This window comes from Nannobrachium achirus, assembly GCF_963921795.1.
Source record: "Nannobrachium achirus genome assembly, chromosome: 6".
In the NCBI taxonomy this organism is placed as follows: domain Eukaryota; kingdom Metazoa; phylum Chordata; class Actinopteri; order Myctophiformes; family Myctophidae; genus Nannobrachium; species Nannobrachium achirus.
The window spans coordinates 28,621,468-28,643,249 of NC_137815.1; the positions used below are offsets into that span (position 1 = coordinate 28,621,468).

A 21,782-nucleotide genomic window follows, 5' to 3' on the forward strand; every position below is an offset into this window, starting at 1 on the left:
AGGATTCTTAACCTCTTAATCCCCAAATCCTGGCCAGAAAATTACGTTCTACCATGGTTTTACCCCTCCACGGATTCGTATCGTCGCGGTGGTTTGCGGCGCCGCTCCGGTGGTCCGCGGTGGTGGTCCACGACGACTCCGGGCGAAAAACGGCCGAAAAAAGCAATACCGCTACTGACCACTAGTTTAGCAACTTACACAGTATAGCTTTAACCACTTCAACCCTATTTTATACTTAGTACTTATGAAATACATTTGATAAATCTTTTCAGACATTTCAGACATTTTCCAAAGTTTTAACAACACAAATGTTCCCTGATCCCTGGCACAACATTTCAATGGGTACTAAATGCACAGTCCAGTGTAACACCTCTCACTCTCCAAACTGCATATCGTGACTTCTTGGGACAAATGTGACCAAACGCCAAACGTTTGACTGGAACCAGACTCAGGACCATTCAAGTTAATGTCCTGATAGGGATAGAACCATAATAGTGCATTCAAACCTGAATAGATATATTTGTTTCTAGTCGCTTCAATAGCTTTACTTTGGTCAGCGTTGGAAAGAAATGATGTCACGTCAGAATCCACATCAGAACACCCGGAAAAACGGGAGTCCCAAAACCAAGCGAGCGAAGATACCGAAGCGATCGTTCACATCGTTCGCACCGCCCCGTTCGGATCCTTCGCGCCACGCCCGGTCGCAAGTAAGAATGCGTTGGTTGGTTGTAACAGTTCCAGTAACCTGTTACAGGGTTCCCACACATTTTTACCAATTTATTTCCAAAACTTTTCCAGAATATTTAACCCAATTTCCAGGACTATATAACAATAATTCAGCTCAATAACGAGTCACTTACTCCTATGCGCAGTGCCCTAAGACAGGTAGTGTATGACAGTGGTTCTCAACCTTTTCAGGCCGTGACCCCCAAAATCATATTTGAACTGGGGACCCCGGCACCCTGGCGAGCACTAAGAGTTGAGGAATTTTGTATAACACGGTTATATTGTGAAAATAGCAGATCTAGATGTTGCGAGGCGTTGTGAGCATGTAGATCTGCTATTTTCACAATTTCTGCCTCTAACATTTGACAATTTAGTAAATGTTTAATTTGTCATTTCAGAGGTATTACCAACTAAAGACAATGCATAGCTATTTTTTCCAGGACCTTCCAGGACCCTTGATCAATTCCAAAACTTTTCCAGTACTAGAAAAATATTTTTCTAATTTCAAAATATTTCCAGGAATTTCATGACTGTGGGAACCCTGCTGGTAGGATGAGACAGTAGAAGTACTGTACATTGTATCTAACCTGGTAGGATGAGACAGTAGAAGTACTGTACATTGTATCTAACCTGGTAGGATGAGACAGGAGAATGATGCATGTAGGGAGACAGGGAGGCCTGGGCGATCATTCTGTTGGGAGCCAAACTGTAGTGTGACGAATAGAAGCTGTGGAACACACAACATGGGAACAGTACCATGAAGGTTAGATTATTTCACGGACAAGACATGCTATTACAATATATGTCAGGATCTGAGGGAGTGTGCTGTAAGTAGGCAAACATGAACTCCTGCAAGGAAAGGAAATATTAAGGATTTTCTTTTCTTTTTCTTTTTCTTTATTTTTACTTATTACAGACATTTTTTTGTAAACATTTTTTAAGTAAATGTTATGGTAAAATACAACTTTTGTTTGTGGAAAAGTGAAAGCTCTTTATTCTGATAACAATCATTGCTATAGAGTTTGTTCAGTAATGGTCCGTCTCTCCAGCTCTTTAGTAAACCGAAAATCTATTTTCTGGTCAAGATACAATTATATATATCCACAAGTTTCCGCAGGAGTTTACTGGAGACTATCGGGACCAAACTTCCGGGTTTAACAGCAGACATACAAGCTCACGTCGCGTCGCAGATGCAACCCGTTGTGAGCTTGTAAATCGGCGCCGGAAGCTCGGTACAGACGTCTGCGCAATGCACTATGGGGCGTTGGAAACTCGTGGATATATTTTCAATTAGGACGGAGAACATCACACCATAGCAATGATTAAGACTTATATAAAAAATATATACATTTACACAGCCTTTAAATGTTGAAGAATCAACTCAATATAACAAACACATACTTTTTGAATAACGTCGACTCATCATAAAGGACAAACATTTGTTGTATAGTGTTCTTATTAATTGTATTTCAGCGGTTCTCTCAGAGACCACTAGAGTGCAGCCCTTCCCTGTTGTTTGGGCTGCCTGTTGGCCTGTTTAGTGTCAGTGTGTGATGTCACTCACCCGTTCTGTAAGGCCGTGGGATCATAGGCCAGGGTCATGCCTCCCTGCATATGGGAAAACAACACGCAACCAATCAATTCCACTGGTATGAGTAGGCCTATGTCCCATTATTTATTTTCAGTTATAATAGTGAAAATAGCCGATCTGCAAACGTGTCGCATCGCAACACGTTGTGAGCTTGTGGATCTGCTATTTGTGTGACATTCTTGTGTGCCCCAGAATCAAGGAACTTATGTGTGAAGGAAGGGGCATCCACGTCATTTTATCTACCCAGCATTTCCAGCTGGCAGATTGGTCACACTGGGTGGCAAAGTTCCATGAATCTATGGAATGCATTGTAGTCGATGAGAGCCAGGTGGACCAGCTTATGAACAAACATCACTGCCACACTGTATTTCTGAACGACTGCGACCTTTGGAAAATAAAAGTGCTGTTATCGCCAGACTGTCCATCATCATTGCCAGCAGGGGCGTCATTTGGGGCACCAGGGGCTGGTAATTGCCACTCCTTAGTGTTCACATTTAACCTCAAGTTCAGTTATTTTTTGCATAACGTCGTTGTCGGGTGGAAACCTTGTATCTCCAAGTTTCAAATGTGTACGTTCTTTCGCAAAGTAAAGCCCTGCTTCATCATACAAGGCCGTCACACAAAAGTAGTGAAAACAGCAGATCTACAAGCACACAACGCCTCGTGGTGCGAGGCGTTGTGTGCTTGTAGATCAGCTGTTTTCACTAGTTTAAATCATTTTTAAAATGATAAATACAAAACATGCGGTTTTGGACATACAAGGTTTTCATGGGACAACGACGATAGGCTCATTATCCCCCAACTGTTGTTTTTGCAGATTAATCTGATTTCATCGCAATCGATGCCTGTCCATCTACATGTGACACGTGTTATAATTTAGACAATTTTAGGCATCCCTATTTTGGGAATGACATTTTCAAACATTTTCTCTTTTCGCCCCAAACAAATAGCGACGCGCTGAGAGCTTGAAGATCCACTATCTCCACTATTTTAGAAATGGGGCAATGGTAACTTATTTTTTGCCACCTTTCTATTTCTTTTTGAACTTACACCTCTGATTGCCAGCCTAATAACCAAATATCGTAGTGTGCACACATACAAATTAAAAATAAAATTGTGATCACAAAAGAACCTGTGATATGTCTTCTATTATATTCCTGAACCGATTATATGATGACAATGGTTGCAATCGTTCAGAAATAGTTTGTTGGGTGTTCGGGTGGAGCAGTGGTGAAGTGCCTGCCCACTGCATCTGGCTTTTTGTGGAGAGTCTATGCACGAAAACATTTGGCCCGTGTTCAGGGGAGGAGGGTGATAACTGTCACTGTACGTATTCCTACGGGCTGGGGGCTGTGGTACCTGTTAGGGCATTCACCAAATATTCGAATATTCGAATATCAAAGTCACTATTCAACATTGTTCACCGAAGTCGAATATTCGCTTATTCTTTTTATTTTTTTATTGTTTTCTCTTTAAAAAATATATAGTTTATAGGGCTGGGATGCGATTAAAAATTTTAATCTAATTAATTACAGGCTCTGTGATTAATTAATCGCAATTAATCGCATTTTAATCGCACATTGATATTTGACCTAAGAAGCTTTTTTTTTTTTTTTCAAGTAAAACACATTTTGTTGTACGAGTGAATCAACGAGTGAGTTTTTTAAATCTAAATTTCGCATCCACTGGGTCAAGCAAAGCGCTCTGACCGGCTACTTCTCCCTTTGCGTTTGTTGTCTCTTCTTGGTTGGTGCATCGCTATGATCGGTATGCCCAAAACTGAAGGTTCTGTGGTGCAAAAACTAAGTGTGATTAAAATGCGTTAATTTTTTAATCGCGTTAATTTTCTGTAATTAATTAATCGCAATTAATCAGTTAAAGTCCCAGCCTTAATAGTTTATAAAGCTTGGCTAGATAGGAAGTCATAATAATTAGTTGTCAATACCCCTGGTGGATGAATTTGTTAATGCTCTATACCAAGGGTCCTCAAACATTTTTAGACCGTGACCCCCAAAATAAACATATTTGAACTGGGGACCCCCACCCTGACAAGCACTTGGAATTGTAGGTATTACATTTAATGTGACTCGGTTCCACAGATAAATATTGTGAAAATAGCAGATCTACATGCTCACAGCGCCTCGCAACGCGAGGCGTGTGTTAGTTAGCATGTAGATCTCATGTAGAGCTTCTAATGTAGATTTTCCTTTATAAAATGATAGGTCAAATATGCGCTTGCAGAAAAAAAGAAAGTCGATGCAGAGTGGTGATAGTCACTTTGAAAAACCAGAATGAGTGCAGCTGCTAGTTGTAAAAAGCTTCTTCATAAATAGCCTATTATATTTAACGAAGGCGGAATGCACTTGCCTGTCGGGCAAGCTGAAAGCAAACTTTCTATCTACTTGCCACAAGCAGTTGGGCAACCGTTAGTGTCAACCCGTCACTGGTAGGTGAGTCACACTCAGGAATGTGTGTGGGGAGGAATTCATTGGCATAACAACTAAATTGGGGAGAAAACGTGGTGGGGAAGAGAAAATAAATTGTGTTTGACTCTCCGAGACGGGGGGGAGACATAGACAACCTCCTACTGAGGAGGGAAGTATGGTAGATCTATTTTCTCAAAACTATGGCACCAATGGGACTAAATGAAGAATTTGACATTAGGCCTTTCCTATAAGTGAAGTTGAGTTATTGTTTATTCTGTATTTTATGTTTATTTGATGATGTGTTCAAGTCAGGCCTCGAGTAGTTTATTGAAATTTCGTAATTTTGATAAAATGTATCTCTTTTATAGGATTTTGGGAGATCTTTATAAAAGAAATAGAAAAATATGGAACCTTAATCATGTGTACCGATTTGTAAATAATCATGTATATTTTTAGAAAATCATGTGTATTCAAAAAATGTATCACGTAACAAAATAATCAAGTCACTTTTTGAATCATTTTTTAGATTACATTTCTGAATCATGTCTATAATCATGTATCACTGAAATTCGCTCCAGCTCACCAGGTGGGGCTAATAATTACCATTGTTGAATTTGTATATAAAGACAATGATTTCCTGTTTTCCGGTTTATACTGAAGAAGACCGTAACAGGTCGAAACGTCTATTTTTGCTGCTTGATAATAAAAAGAAAGGTTTGGAGCGACCAGAAAGTGAGTGCGAGCTACCTTCTTTGTTCCTAGTATTACTGCGTTGGCAGTTTTAGCTCGGCACCGAAGATGAGGATGTGCGTTAGACTCTCATTGACTCTCATCGAACTTCTCGGTTCCAGTTTGCCACCCATGTGCAACAACGGAGAATGCCCGGCATTGAGCACTTCCATTCCTTCCATCCAGAATAGGGAAGCAGGAGGTTAAAGCTTACCAAGGTTAAAGCTTACCGTGTCTCCGTCCCTGAGCCAGGGTCTGCCGTTGTGGAGGTACTTCCCCTGGTTCTGTCTCTTCTTCTGGCCTCCGTCTGCAAACTTACATAGTAAGGGCTCTGGTGGCACTGTGAAGGAAAACACAACAATAATGAATAATACATTAATAATCATAATAATAGTGATGCTGCACTGTCAGTTTCAGGGCCCACAGATGGTGGCTCAGTAAAATCTACAACAGCAGTATCTTCCAACCTGGTGGGCCATGAGGGTATTGCCAAAACTAAGATTTTTTATGATATTATAACATTGATATCTCTACAACAGGGTTCCCCAATTAGTTTTCCCCAAGGGCCGAATTATGTCTATGGTACCAAGTCGAGGGCCACAAGATTGCAGTGGGCGGCGGTGGCGTTCCCACTACTCCAGCGACAGTTTTCGTCGTTGTCGGGTGAAAATCTTGTATGTCCAAAACCGTTCGTTTTGATTTTATCATTTTAAAAATGATTTAAACTCGTGAAAACAGCCGATCTACAAGCACACAACGCCTCGCACCGCGAGCCGTTGTGTGCTTGTAGATCTGCTGTTTTCACTACTTTTGTGCGACGGCTTTGTATGATTTGCAAAAGAACCTACAAATTTGGAGATACGAGATTTCCACCCGACAAAGACGATATACTAGTGTTGTTGCTGCTCTTATACCACCATTATTACTGGGGTTGGTGTGGGCCAGACAGTAGCCCCCCGCGGGCCGCCTATTGGGGAACCCTGCTATACAACAATGAATGTAACAAAAGAAAAAGAAAAAACACACAAAAAGAAAAGAAAAATGTTTTCATGCCAATAACCAACCAACCAACCAACCAACCAACCAACCAACCAACCAACAAATAAGAAGTTGTATATAATGTTAATTCCATTGAGCAAGGACAACAATCCTTGCTCAAGCCAGGACAACAATCGAATGATTGATCATTAAAACAAACATGCTCTGAAAATGCATGCGGCCGCAAACGCTTTTTGGAGATTGGGAAGTGGGCCCTGGATCAGCAGAGGTTGGGAACTGACGTACTAACATCTAAAAAATCACACCCGTGTGAACTGAGTGGTGGTCGTGGAGGCTGCGCAACAGCAAAACAAATATATATATATATATATATATATATATATATATATATATACACTGTGCCTGGCCTGAACAACAGCGCCCCTCCCTTAACATGTGTGGTCACAAAAGGTACTGTAGGCTACATACAGACACGCATACAGACAGACAGACATACCCACACACACGGCCACGTATAGGAGTGTTGTGACCACCACTCAAAAAACACTTTGTTAAAAAGAGAAGAAGAACATTTGTGGTGTGTCTCACCCGGCACCCCCGGTGGCGTCTTGATGAATTTACCGTTGAAATGCTGAATAATGGCCTCACACTTCTCTGTGGATTCCATTCTGAAACACATTCCACATCAACATCACTCCCTTTTCAATGACAGCATGAAACACATAGCAATAGTAATAACATCATAGAATAGACTTTAGGGCCGTCCTCCACCCAAGAAATGATTAGTCGACATTGCCATGTCCAGTGTAAAATTAGTTTTTCTAAGAACTGAACATTCTAATGTTGATTTCACAACCGCTACTGGCAATTGAAGGTTATAGAGTTATAGAATTAAAGAGTCATGTCTATAATTCAGAAGAGATATGCATGGGGGGGGGACGCGTTGCGCTGCGACGCAACGCGGTGTGAGCTTATAGATCGGCTATTTTCAGAGTAGCCGATCTGAACACCTGAGTGCCTGCAAATGTCAAACGACTTGTCTTTTAGTTCTACTGGATCTCCTATCCACTAGTCCCTCTTTAATATTTTAGTCTAGTTTTTATTTGTTGATGAAATTGTCAATATATTTAGTCTTAGTTTTAGTCATAGCTTATTTTTCATGTCGTTTTCGTCAGTTTTCGTCATAATTTTAGTCAACGAAATCAACACTACTACAACCATATCGTCTCTGTCAAGTGGAAACCTCATATGTCCAAGACCAAAACTGTTACAAGACCAACACTTTTTTAGGATAAAAAAAAAAAAAAAACATGTCGCTTCGCGCCACGTTTGGAGCATGTAGATCGGCTACTTTTGATACATTCGTGTGACGCTGTGTAGTATGATCAAGTATAGAGCATTAACCCGTTTAGGCCTAGAATTATTGAATGCTTTAGCTATAGAAAAATAGCAGATATACAAGCTTGTAGATCTGCTATTTTTGAAAAAGTTGTGAAAATGTGTGCAAATCTTTGAATATATGTATTTTTAAAGTGAAGGTTTGTAACTCAAATTTTGCTTCTGAGGGGTCCCTGGAAATAAATATTTTGAGATGCGGGTCCGTGGCCAAATAAATATCATTTTGGGGGTCCTTCACATGAAAAGGTTTGAGAACCACTGACATAGTAGTCTCTCAAGAACAGACTAACTGAGCTCCAGTTAAGTGAAAAGGACCTTTTCTTTGACGATGGCTGGCCAGATTGCTGACATAGAAACATAGGTTTTTCAAAAAACCTTAGGATTCAAAAGACACCATAGAATCGGATCAAAATTCAGATTTTCACAATGTTTCAAAAATAGCAGATCTATACATATATATATACATATATACAAACTCACAGCGCGGCACCGAGTGCCGCGCTGCGAGCTTGTATATCTGCTATTTTTCAATAGTTAAAGCATAAAATAATGATACACAAACAGTTCAACAACAACGGTATGACTCTATGTACACAGAACCAACAGGCTCTGGTGGGTATACCTGGCGAAGCCCACGCCGCGGCTGGTGCCGTTGGCGTCGCGGAGGATACGCGTGGAGATGACCTGACCGAAGGACTTCAGCATGGTCTCCAGCTCCTGCTCGTCCATGGACACTGGCAGGTTGGAGATGTACAGGTTGGTGGGGTCCTGCTCCTGTTGCTGTACAAACAATATGAAGAAATAGAATAATAAATAAATATACAAACAAACAACATGGATAAATGGAATAATACATTATCGTCGTTGTCGGGTGGAAACCTTGTATGTCCAAAATGATGTATGAAAGTATGACCCTTTTTTTTTTTTTTTTTAAGATTTATATACTATAGCTGATCTACAAGTGCTTGTAGATCTGCTATTTTCACTACTTTTGTCCGACACTTTTGTATGATGAAGTACAGCTTTATTTACGAAAAAAAAAAAACATACACATTTGAAACTTGGAGTTAGGAGGTTTCTGCACGACAGTGATGATATACAAACAAGAAATATGACTAAATATAATAATAAATAAATATACAGGTTGGTGAGGTCCTACTCCTGTTGCTGCACAAACAATAAGAAGAAGTATTATGTATTATTGCTGAGGTGGAGCGCAGCTACCAGTCAGTACTTACCACACCCAAGCCGTGCCACTCATTCCCAGGATCGAACACTCATTATTAATATTTATAATTATGCATATCAACTTATAACAAAGACACTTCATAAGGTTATCATGTAATACTTCATGAACCTTGTGATAAGTTGTTACTGTAGGCATAATTATAAACATGTGTAACGAGTGTTATGGAGTGCATTATAATGCACTATGAATGCACTAACCGTTATAATGCATTATAGACTCGACCTTACTATACAGCAGGGTTCCCCAATTAGTTTTCCCCAAGGGCCGAATTATGTCTAGGGTACCAAGCCGAGGGCCACAACATTGCAGGGGGCGACGGTGGCGTTCCTGCTACTCCAGCGACTGTGACAGTTCAGATATCATCGTTGTCGGGTGAAAATCTTGTAAGTCCAAAACCATTCGTTTTGCATTTATCATTTTAAAAATGATTTAAACTAGTGAAAACAGTCAATCTACAAGCACACAACGCCTCGGACCGTGCTTGTAGATCTGCTGTTTTCACTACTTTTGTGCGACGGCCTTGTATGATTTGCGAAAGAACATACAAATTTGGGGATACGAGATTTCCACCCGACAACGACGATATACTAGTGTTGTTGCTGCTCTTATACCACCATTATTACTGGGGTTGGTGGGGGCCAGACAGTAGCCCCCTGCGGGCCGCAAATGGCCCGCGGGCTGCCTATTGGGGAACCCTGCTATACAGTGTGTATGTATTTTCTGTTTACTAAACAGCTGGAGAAACAGGGCCTGTTACTGAACACTTTATGGCACGTTAGGCACAGGTGCCAACACCGGCGAGGGTGATCTTTTTTTAATTAGTCAGTTAAATTAAGTCCCTTCCTATCTGCAAATTAAATTCTGCACATAATGTTACATTCATCAAACTCCTAACGTAGCCTGGCGAGGGTGTCTGGGAGATAGGTGGGTTATGGCTCCGAGTCTGATGTTCATTATGTCCTGATTGTGAAATAAAATATTTCTAAAAAAGAAAAAGAAAATAAATAAAGGTGGTATATGGACAATTAAAATCTGTATAAAATATTACATTTTGATGTGGTGTCATAATTGCTTTATGGCAATGATTACTATCAGTATATAGAGCTATTTCACACATACTGTAATGTAACAGACCTTACAGCACCTTTTAGAACGGGTACACATTATTGTGTATCATTATTTAACGCTTTAACTATTGAAAAATAGCAGATCTGCAAGCTCGCGCTGCAAGCTTGTAGATCTGCTATTTTTGAAAAATCATGAAAATTTGAATTTTGACCCGATTCTATAAGTGTTTTTTGAATCCTTCAAAGGTTTTTTGAAAAACCAATGTTTCTATGTCAGCAATCTGGCCAGCCATCGTCAAAGAAAAGGTCCTTTTCACTTAAATGGAGCTCAGTTAGTCTGTTCTTGAGAGACTACTATGTCAGTGGTTCTCAAACCTTTTCATGTGAAGGACCCCCAAAATGATATGTATTTGGCCACGGACCCCCATCTCAAAATATTCAGTTCCAGGGACCACCCAGAAGCAAAATTTTAGTTACAAATGTTTGCTTTGAAAATACATATATTCAAAGATTTGCACACATTTTCACAAGTTTTTCAAAAATAGCAGATCTACAAGCTCGCAGCGCGGCACTCGGTGCTTGTATCTGCTATTTTTCACTGGTTAAAGCATTCAATAATTCTAGGCCTAAATGGGTTAAAAAAGCACATCACGAAACAAACGTTTCACATGTTTCCCACGTAGACCAGAAATAAACGATCTACAAAAGCTCCGTAAGCATCGGATATTTCCCTGTCATTTCTAGAGCTGCTTCTCATTCCACAACAACCCTTTTTTACTTCACTTTGCCAAGGTCAACCAACACCAGGATGTACCTTCTGATCTATTTATTTATTTTTGAAATAACGTTGACGAGGCACATGCGTTATATATTATGTTCAGGCTGCGTGACGCAGTGTTCACATGAAAACATACAGTCAAATATGTGTGGAGGATATTTTGAATATACACGTAGCAGTACAACAGTGAAAACATACAGTAAAATATGCATGGAGATATTGAACATACACACAGGGGTCGTCCCCATGTTGGCTTGTGGTGGACATTTTGGTCAAAATGCATTTTTTTGCCACAGACATACAAAATGAGCGGACAATAATATTACCAGAAACACATAAAGGGCTAGCCCCAGAGGCGATTTTAGGTATAAGCGACATAAGCGACCGCTTAGAGCGCCATCCAGAAGGGGCGCCGCCGAAATGGGGATTTCTTTTTTTAATAAAATTTTAAAAAATCCATTTCGGCGCCCCCTCTATTGATACCCAGTATGACTATGTGGGTCAAAATAAAAATGTTTTTATAAAAATAAAATGTGTTTGTTACTGCGTGACTGTGTCTCAGCAGCGTCTGCTACCTGCCTGGGCTGGGGGACCGGGACACTGGGACTCACTCGGCCGCGGCAGGGCTCTCAGACATAGAGTATGTATTCACACCGCGGCCATCTTTCATCACATGACCACGTCGGGTAGTAAGCAGCCAATCAGAAGCTCAAAACAGCATTTTGGGTATGGTCATGTGATCAAAGATGGCTGCGGTGTAAATAAAATCTATACTGTGTTGTTGTGCTGCTCGAAGCTGCTGAAACAAATTAAGTCTATTCATGGGTTGCATTTGTAGTCCTACACCAGCCATGTTGAAGACCAACACAGGTGTCCTGATTGGCATAGAACATTAGTTCTATGCCAATCAGACAAATTGAAAAAACTGTGTTGGTCCTCAATATGGCCGTTTACGACTACAAATGCAACCCATGAATATTGGCAATGGCAAACTTGCCCTATCATTCACGGATATAATATTGCCAACGAGGATGGCTGCTTTTTCTCTCCCACCACTACCCCCTTCCTGGAACTGCTGGGCGAGCCTCTAGTTTCCTGGACTCACAACAGGGATTTATTTAGATTTTGTTGTTCATTAATATTAGTATATACATTGCCTGAAGCTGAAGCATGAAGCATCGACAGTGGGTAAGTAAGATCATGTTTCCAGCAGGCTGGCTGGCTTGCAGGGCCGGATCTAGGCATAGGCAAGGGGGGGCAATGCCCCTCTAAATGCCCTGTCTGCCCCACCAAACATGATGGCATGCAAAAATCTAAAATGTCAAAAATATTAAACTATTTGAAATGTTATGCTACAACTAGGTAGATGGATAGATAAACTCATAAGATATTAGAGAGAGAGAGAGAGAGATATGTGTAAGACCTGTTGTTTGTATTGCGTGATATGTCTAAGTGCGCCAACATGCTTAGTTTTCTGGTGTTTTAGGGGGTGACTCCCCTATCATTTCTTCCTGCCCCACCTAGTGCTGAAGGCTAGATCCGGCCCTGCTGGCTTGACATTTTGAGGGTGAACCGATTACTTATATTTCTGACCCTTCTCTTGCATTATATTGTTGAACAGTTTATGAGCCACCCGACCCAAAACCGGCAAAAATCACCCCAAAACCCGAACAAATGTAATCATATTGTTGAACAGTTAATGAGCCACCCAAACCGACCCAAAACCGGCAAAAATCAAAAAGCAAAAAGAGGAGCACATTCGAGAGAGCTCGCATAGAGCGCTGATTAGGCTCGCGACGGGCCTGGCTAGCCCTGAATGACTATAACAGGTCTGGAACTCTGAGAGTGTACAAATGGAACCAAATGGACCCCAGAGTTATGGTGGTAATTGCAAATAAAACATTTTGAGAACTACTAGTACTAGTGGACTCCTAATGTGCCATAGTGTCGTAGTAAAGTGTCATATGTGTCATATACTGTCCATCTGAAGAAAAGACGAGACTTGATGTTCAGTAATTGGGTCTTATGGTCAAAATAAGAACATTATAATGGTGTTTAAAAGAGAAAAACACATTTAGCACACACGTAGCAGTGTGACAGTGAAAGCATACAGTAAAGTATGTGTAGAGATGGTGAATATACGTTGCAACAGAGCCGTCTGAGTCAGCCAGATAAAAGGAGGAATGTGGTCCCCTGAGTTCACACAAAACAATGGTGGAATGTGTACTTCAGTAAAGTTTTGAGGTGTTTTACTTTACTTGAGAAATGCTTCGATAATTTATACTACGTTTTGCGATTGTTACTCTGAGATGCTAAATGGCAAATATCAATGGGATTGGTGTTTAAAGTACAAGTCCCACACTTTTGACCGAACCAAATAGCGTAAGTACTGTCTGTATGCTTATGGACTCCACTCCAAGTTATGTGTTTTGCCTGGAAGTCCTGGAAAAGACGTGCTGTGATTGGCCAGTACAGTCACTTTGATTGGCAGTTGTGCCGAATGCTCACCACAAAACACGATTTATGAGACTGTGGCGGCTCGTGTGGGACAACCAAGGCATGGGTGTGTTTGTAATGACAACTAGTAACACATTAATGAAAACAAAATCAAAGTCAATTTGATCCTGCCTCTTAGCCGGTCAGACATTTGGTTAAAAAAATAAAAACAAGTGTAGAAGTCATCCAAATGCTGCTGGACTCAGCGCACAGTGCGGCCTAAGACAGTAGATCTACAAGCTTAGGTCTGCTGATAATAAATCAGGCTTTATCAGTGACAATCAGTACACTTGATGACCATGACAATGTTTCAGGGTGTGTGTGTGTGTGTGTGTGTGTGTGTGTGTGTGTGTGTGTGTGTGTGTGTGTGTGTGCGCGCGTGTGTGTGTGTGTGTGTGTGTGCGTGCGTGCGTGCGTGCGTGCGTGCGTAATTTGCCTGATGAAGTCCGAATTGAATTGAATAAAAAGGGCGGTGCTAGTAGGAAGTACGGAGGCTTCTATTTTTAGCCCTGCCATTGTTCCCTGCCTGGCGCCTTGCCTTGCAGCTCCAGAGGGCCTGTTGTGGCTCCGCTCTGGGCCCAGGGTGGCCCGGCCCCGGCCCAGCCTGTTACGTTCTGTTCCATTCCATCTCAGGAGGTGACATTATTACACTAAGGACTCTTCGCAGCAGCTGTGGCCCTGCAGTTCTACTGCGGGAACAACACTTGAAATGACTGCAGAGCGCAGACTGAAAGCGCAAGCGATAGTGTTACCAGATTTTGCCAGAGAAACAAGCAACTATGGTCTACGCAAACAAGCCCAATAGAAGCGACTACAATAGGCCACATGAGCACTTTGAACCTATACTGTATGTGCATCGAATATTTGAAAATAGACTATCTTCAAGCTCGCAAGGTGTCGTATAGTGGTGCGTTGGAAATAGTTTTTCACGTGCGTTGCCTATTTCAGCCAACAACATCAACTTCGGGTTTTAAAATGTTCCAATTACAACACCAAATCTCTTTGCCAAAAATACCCGATGGATAAGCTTAAGTTGAGAGCTAGTAGTACCAGCATTTTTATTTCTCACCCAGAGTAACCTTGCTGCTACTGAGAGAGTTCCCTGTGTGTATATTTAGGTGTTCATGGTGGCAATCAACACCTCTAGAGCAGCTCATGCTGTCTGGGGTTGAGCCTGTATGGAGGTGTTGAGTTGCATCTCGCTCTCGCGAGTCTCAGGCAGTGGTAAAGTAAAGTAACTTTGACTCAAGTACTGTTCCTAGGCTGCACCCACACCAAAGTACCTATTAGAGTGGATTCCACATTCCGCCAATGGATTTCAATGAGAATGGAGTGTTTTTTTTAACAGAAATCCTCTACTGGCATGAAACCCGCTCCATTCTCATTGAAATGCATTGGCGGAATGCGGAATCCACCCTCATACAGTAGGTACTTTGGTGTGGGTGCAGCCTTAAGCCCACTTTTGAGTTATTTGTACTTGAGCATTTCCCATTTCCAATACTTTTACTTCTACTCCACTACATTTTGGTACTTTAAATACATTTTGATGCCAATAGTTTTGTACTTTTAACCAGTAAGACTCCCTAATCGGGAGATAAGCGACCGTTGGTCGCTTATCTCCACAAATAGGCCAAAAGTTTGTTTTACCAATTATCAAGACATACGGGCAGTTGACAGTTTGCCATGGTTACTCATTGAAGTTGAATCTCCATATATGGAGATAACCTACGCATCACACTAAGTCTGACCTCACCAGCCCATATTTGGGCATGAGCAACTTATGTCTCCATATATGGAGATATGATGACATCACACAGTCCTCAGCCGATGATGTGGCGTGATGTCATACAATACACAAACGAGCCCTACAGTATAAAGGGGCAATTCTTGCCAGGAAAGAAGCATTTCTTCGACTCAGACCTTATCGCCAGGGTTGGCTTATAGCAGCTGTCGGTAGGACCATATATGGATTCTGTTAGTGTGGATCTCCTAACAGGGCATCATCTGGGATACACTCCCTTTTATGCCCATATATGGAGATCCCTAACAGAATCCCTTTAATGCCCATATATGGAGATCCCTAACAGAATCCCTTTTATGCCCATATATGGAGATCCCTAACAGCATCCCTTTTATGCCCATATATGGAGATCACTAACAGCTAACAGAATCCCTTTTATGCCCATATATGGAGATCCCTAACAGAATCCCTTTTATGCCCATATATGGAGATCCCTAATAGAATCCCTTTTATGCCCATATATGGAGATCCCTAACAGAATCCCTTTTATGCCCATATATGGAGATCCCTAACAGAATCCCTTTTATGCCCATATATGGAGATCCCTAACAGAATCCCTTTTATGCCCATATATGGAGATCCCTAACAGAATCCCTTGTATGCCCATATATGGAGATCCCTAACAGAATCCCTTTTATGCCCATATATGGAGATCCCTAACAGAATCCCTTTTATGCCCATATATTATGGAGAAATCCCTGCTCTGAGTATCTGACATCAGTGTGATGTCACCTGTTTATGCCCATATATGGAGATCCCTGCTCTGCGTATCTGGTTGCTATGGTAAACAGTTGGTTGCTAGGGTAAAAAAACATGGTTGCTATGGTAAACAGTTGGTTGCTAGGGTAAACAGTTGGTTGCTAGGGTAAAACCATGGTTGCTAAGGTGGTTGCTAACGTACACTAACAAACCAGCAACAACAGACTGTTGCCACAGCAACGTACACAAAGGTTTGTGTACACATGTGGCGTGATGTCATACTGATGCGGAGATATGAGCAGGGCAAAGGTGTGACGTGTGACGTGTGACGTGTGACGGACGGACGGACGGACGGCCAGTGGAGGTTTTCATAGTAAACTGCTCCCTGACGGTCGCAACCAGTAAGACTCCCTAATCGGGAGATAAGCGACCGTTGGTCGCTTATCTCCACAAATAGGCCAAAAGTTTGTTTTACCAATTATTACACTCTATGTGAACATTTACATCAACAAATCCCAAGTACTGGTTTTTAGGGGTGCTGAGTGTGGCGCAGCAGCGTGTCATGCATTTTCTGACACGCGTGTCATGAATCTCCTAACAGGGCATCATCTGGGATACAATCCCTTTTATGCCCATATATGGAGATCCCTAACATAATCCCTTTCATGCCCATATATGGAGATCCCTAACAGAATCCCTTTTATGCCCATATATGGAGATCCCTAACAGCATCCCTTTTATGCCCATATATGGAGATCACTAACAGCTAACAGAATCCCTTTTATGCCCATATATGGAGATCCCTAACAGAATCCCTTTTATGCCCATATATGGAGATCCCTAACAGAATCCCTTTATGCCCATATATGGAGATCCCTAACAGAATCCCTTTTATGCCCATATATGGAGATCCCAAACAGAATCCCTTTTATGCCCAGTTGGTTGCTAGGGTAAAAAAACATGGTTGCTATGGTAAACAGTTGGTTGCTAGGGTAAACAGTTGGTTGCTAGGGTAAAACCATGGTTGCTAAGGTGGTTGCTAACGTACACTAACAGACCAGCAACAACAGACTGTTGCCACAGCAACGTACACAAAGGTTTGTTTACACATGTGGTGTGATGTCATACTGAAGATATATGACATCACACCGTACACAAACAAAGGTGTGACGTGTGACGTGACGGACGGACGGACGGACGGACGGACGGACGGACGGACGGCCGGTGGAGGTTTTCATAGTAAACTGCTCCCTGACGGTCGCAAACCAGTAAGACTCCCTAATCGGGAGATAAGCGACCGTTGGTCGCTTATCTCCACAAATAGGCCAAAAGTTTGTTTTACCAATTATCAAGACATACGGGCAGTTGACAGTTTGCCATGGTTACTCATTGAAGTTGAATCTCCATATATGGAGACATAAGTTGCTCATACCATAGCAACCATGTTTTTTACAGGGCCTGGGATTGATGACATCAGAAATCTCCATATATGGGCATGAAAGGGATTTTGTTTCTGGAAATATGTCTGTGGGGTGCCACATTTGGAATAAAACACTTACATCACACATCTGGATAACCATACAGCCCATCTAGTTTGCCTGTGTCCATTTATGCCCATATATCTGATGACATTGGGACACTGATCTCCATATATGGGCATAAAACTTATGTTAATTAGTAAAGCCTGGGGATCTCCATATATGGGCATGAGGGGTACCCTAAAAGGGCATCATCTGGGAATAGCAAATATAGTTATCCTAGAAAGTGAAAATCTTACATCAAAGGCCATAACTACCTACCTACCACCATACTGCATTCCTCATTAAACTACCTACCAGTAAGATGCCTATAGGGAGAAAAGCAAAGGGCGAGGTTGCACCATTTCTTGGTCTTCTGGCCAGTGATGTATATCGGACCATTTAACCATATATGGAGACATCTGGTACCCAAAGATATTCACAGATATGGGCTTAATATTGATGACATAAGGGATCTCCATATATGGGCGTAAAAGGGATTTGGTTCCCCTGGCATCACAGGGATCTCCATATATGGGCATAAAATGGATTTGGTTACCCTGGCAACACGGGGATCTCCATATCTCCATATATGGGCATAAAAGGGATTTGGTTCCCCTGGCATCACAGGGATCTCCATATGGGCATAAAAGGGATTTGGTTCCCCTGACATTACAGTGATGTCAGTGGCTGGTTCTACAGAGGGGATCTCCATTTATGGGCATAAAAGGGAATGTATGTATGATGATGTCAGATATCATAGACGTCATAGGACTTTCACATAACGAATAACTGAGTAAGCATGTAAACCCGTAAAATCTATATTTGGGCATGGCTGATTTATGACCTCATCATGATGACACAAGCAAACACAGCTGAATTGTATAAATGATCAGTGCAGAAACCAACAGAAGTATTTGACCAAGACTCTTCGATTTAAACATCAACAAAGGTGTGACGTTTGTTGATGGTCACAAAGGTGTGACGGACGGACGGACGGACGGACGGACGGACGGACGGACGGACGGACGGACGGACGGACGGTGGAGGTTTTCATAGTAAACTGCTCCCTGACGGTCGCAATCAAGTCAATTTTGAATTCGGAACTTTTACTTGTAAGAGAGTGCAGTGGTGGACAGTAACTGAGTAAATGTAAATGTGTTTCAGAGTTACTTCTCTGAAACTAGAGTTACAAGGTCCTATACATTCATTGTGAAGAAATTAGAGTAATTCATTGATGTGAAGAATAAGAAATATATTCTTACTTTTAGGCTACTTTTACTTGCACTCTTGAATACTTGAGTACATTTAAAAGCAAGTACTTTTTTTATCTTAACTTGAGTAACATTTTGACTGAGCCACTTTTACTTGTAGTGGAGTACATTTTGACCAGGAGTATCTGTACTCTTACTCAAGCGCTGGGGTCACGTACTCTGTCCATCTCTGACAGAGTGTTTCTACATTGCAGTATATTTAGGGCTGTCACAATTATTACATAATCGTCTAATCGCAACACAACGCGACGCATCGCGACGCGTTGTGAGCTTGTAGATCAGCTATTTCCACTATCAATGTTATTTTTTAAGTAGTTAGGTTGTCAAATATGTCAGTCATTTCTTTGTGTATTTAGTGTCATATCTGCCATGTGCAACTTCAAAGCCTACAAGCCAAACAGAAATGTAATTGTCAATGACAAAAACACAATTAAATCGTTAATCGCAATTATTTGAGTGACAATCAATCGTTATGTAAAATGTCATAATTGTGACAGCCCTATAAGTATATTGATACTTTTACTTAAGTAAAATATGCGAGTACTTCTTCAGCACTGCTGTCTGGGGTAGAGGCTGAATGGAGGTGTTGGGTTGCATCAGGAGACAGAGGATCAGAGAGAGACCACACTGCAGCTTCAGTGTTCTGTTTCACCCTCCTCTAAAACCTAGGGCTGTCACCATGATGACATTTTACATGACCATTTAACACGATTTAATTGGGTTTTTGTCGTCGACAAATAGATTTCTGCTTGGCTTGGAGGCTTTGAAGTTGCACATGGCAGATATGACACATAACCTAAATATGTTAAGAAATGACTTGACATAATTGACAACTTTATACTTAAAAAAGAACATTGATAGTGGAAATAGCCGATCTACCAGCTTACAACGCGTCGTACCGCAACACGTTGTGAGCTTGTGGATCTGCTATTTCCACTATTTTTGAAAATGTTTGAAAATATAAAATTTAGTTTCAAAATAAAAAACGATTATGACAAAATAATTGTGATTATGTCAAATAATTGCGATTTAGACGATAATTGTGACAGAGTGAGACCAACTAAAACCATGACGATTCGACTACCTTTTTTCAACTCAATAACTCAATAAAAACGAAATAAAAGCTAAGCTATGGTGACTAAAACTAAGACTAAATATATTGACAATTTTGTGGTTTTAGTCGACAGTTTAGTCGACTAAAGCAGCAGGGGTTGGATTGGTAAGTCCCTGTGACATACTAGTGTCATGTCCAGGGGGTGTACAGGTACTTGTACATCAAGCTGCCTCACACAGTCACACTACAGAATCAGGAGATAGGCCCTGTAGATAGATACAGTATAGGCCCTATGGGCCTCATGGCTCGAGAAGACTTTCTTACTTACTTAGTCGACTAAAACATTTCAGATGAACTAAATTAAACTAAATACCTTTTATTCAAAAGACTATGACTAAAACTAAATCAAGATTTGCTGTCAAAATCAAACACTGGTTTCACCCAGAGGTGGTAAGCAACTATTGGACACTGTTGGCCAGGCAGAAACCTCTTATCGCTCTATATTTTAACCTTTTGTGTTTTTTCAAAAATTAGCGTTTTCGTAGATCTGGTTGCTTGTTTCTCGCAAGGAATCCAGCAACAACACTGGGTCTGTTTGGCCAATCATTTTTATATCAAGGACCCCCAAAAATGTCTTTAGCCACAGACCACCCCTATCTGAGAATATTTTGTTATTATTTATTTATTCTACATTTCTGAAATAAAAAACCTTTTAAATCTTTTGAAATAATACAGTATATGATTATTATTTTATATATATAGACATGGTAGAAAGGGGGATATTCACTCAGGACCCACAAAAAATGATTCTGGGACCCCAAAATGGATCCCGACCCATTATTGGGGAAACACTGTAAGACAGTTCTTCTAGGATTCGAGTGGAGGAGGGAGACCCCTGATGGCACTGCTGGGTCTGTTTGGGTGGATGGAGGGTGGGTGTGGGTGTGTAGGGGTGGATGGAGGCGATCAGGGATACTAGCGGGGTGGAGTGTATTAAGCGCTGGTGTCAGCCCCAGGCCCTGGCCCAGACAACGGACAATGCGGGCCCATTGTGCCAGTCCCATTGACAGTGGGTGTAGTGGCACCCTCCCGGGGGCTTCCCTCAATGGGGTGCCTGAGAGGCGCGCAGGGATCAGCTTAATGGGCTGACAAGAGTTGCTTTGACTGCGGACATTTGACACAAAGAGCTCCGTGCAAAGCCTCGCCACGGGAGGCTGTTAGCAACATACACAAGACAGGGAGGGAGAGAGGGAGGGATATAGAGAGAGGGAGAGGGAAGGAGGAGGGAGGGAGGGAGGGAGAGAAAGAGGGAGGGAGAGAGACTGTTAGCAACATACTGTATACAAGACATGGAGGGAGAGAGAGAGGGAGAGGGGGAGAGAGAGGGAGAGGGAGGCAGACAGACAGACAGACTGTTAGCAACGTACACAAGACAGAGAGGGAGAGAGGGAAACTGTTAGCAACATATACAAGACAGGGGGAGGGAGAGGGAAAGAGGGAGGGAGGGAGGGAGGGAGGGATGACGAAAGAGAGAAACAAAAGAATGGGAAGTGGAAGGGATGGGGTCAACAGAGGAGGCGTAACGTAAGTTTGATTCATGCTTTAGTTGACAGAACGCTGCCGCGCGACAGAGCATTTACGTGCTTGTCAGGGTGGGGGGTCCCCAGTTCAAATATGACATTTTTGAACTGGCCATGAGGCCTGAGAAAAGGTTTGGGAACCCTTGCATTAGGGAAGTACAGCGCAAAAACTAAAATAATTAGACAAGGAAAGAGGAGTCGTTCTGTAGTGGAGGAAGAGGATGAACTATCCACTATTTATTCATCACAACGTATTACTTGTGACCTTGAAGATCAGATTAGCTAGCTGGACAAGCTGGACTGATAAACTGAACGTGGATGAAAGCAAGTTATTAATATGTGCAAAATGTTTAAACGTTTGAATGTCTCTCGACAGACAAGGCCTCACTGTGATCTTT

General features: G+C 41.7%; 1 protein-coding gene across 1 annotated transcript in view; it reads right to left on the minus strand.

Annotated features, from left to right (window-relative positions):
• LOC308286553 (RNA-binding motif, single-stranded-interacting protein 2-like) overlaps positions 1-21,782 on the minus strand; it is a 92,354-nt gene that overhangs the window by 19,984 nt on the left and 50,588 nt on the right. Inside the window, exons 5-9 of the mRNA XM_080727602.1 lie at positions 8,492-8,649; positions 7,060-7,139; positions 5,703-5,812; positions 2,291-2,334; positions 1,357-1,453 (exon numbers count right to left, since the gene is read on the minus strand). Coding sequence (XP_080583728.1) covers positions 1,357-1,453; positions 2,291-2,334; positions 5,703-5,812; positions 7,060-7,139; positions 8,492-8,649 — 489 coding nt within the window. The remainder of the gene's footprint in view (positions 1-1,356; positions 1,454-2,290; positions 2,335-5,702; positions 5,813-7,059; positions 7,140-8,491; positions 8,650-21,782) is intronic.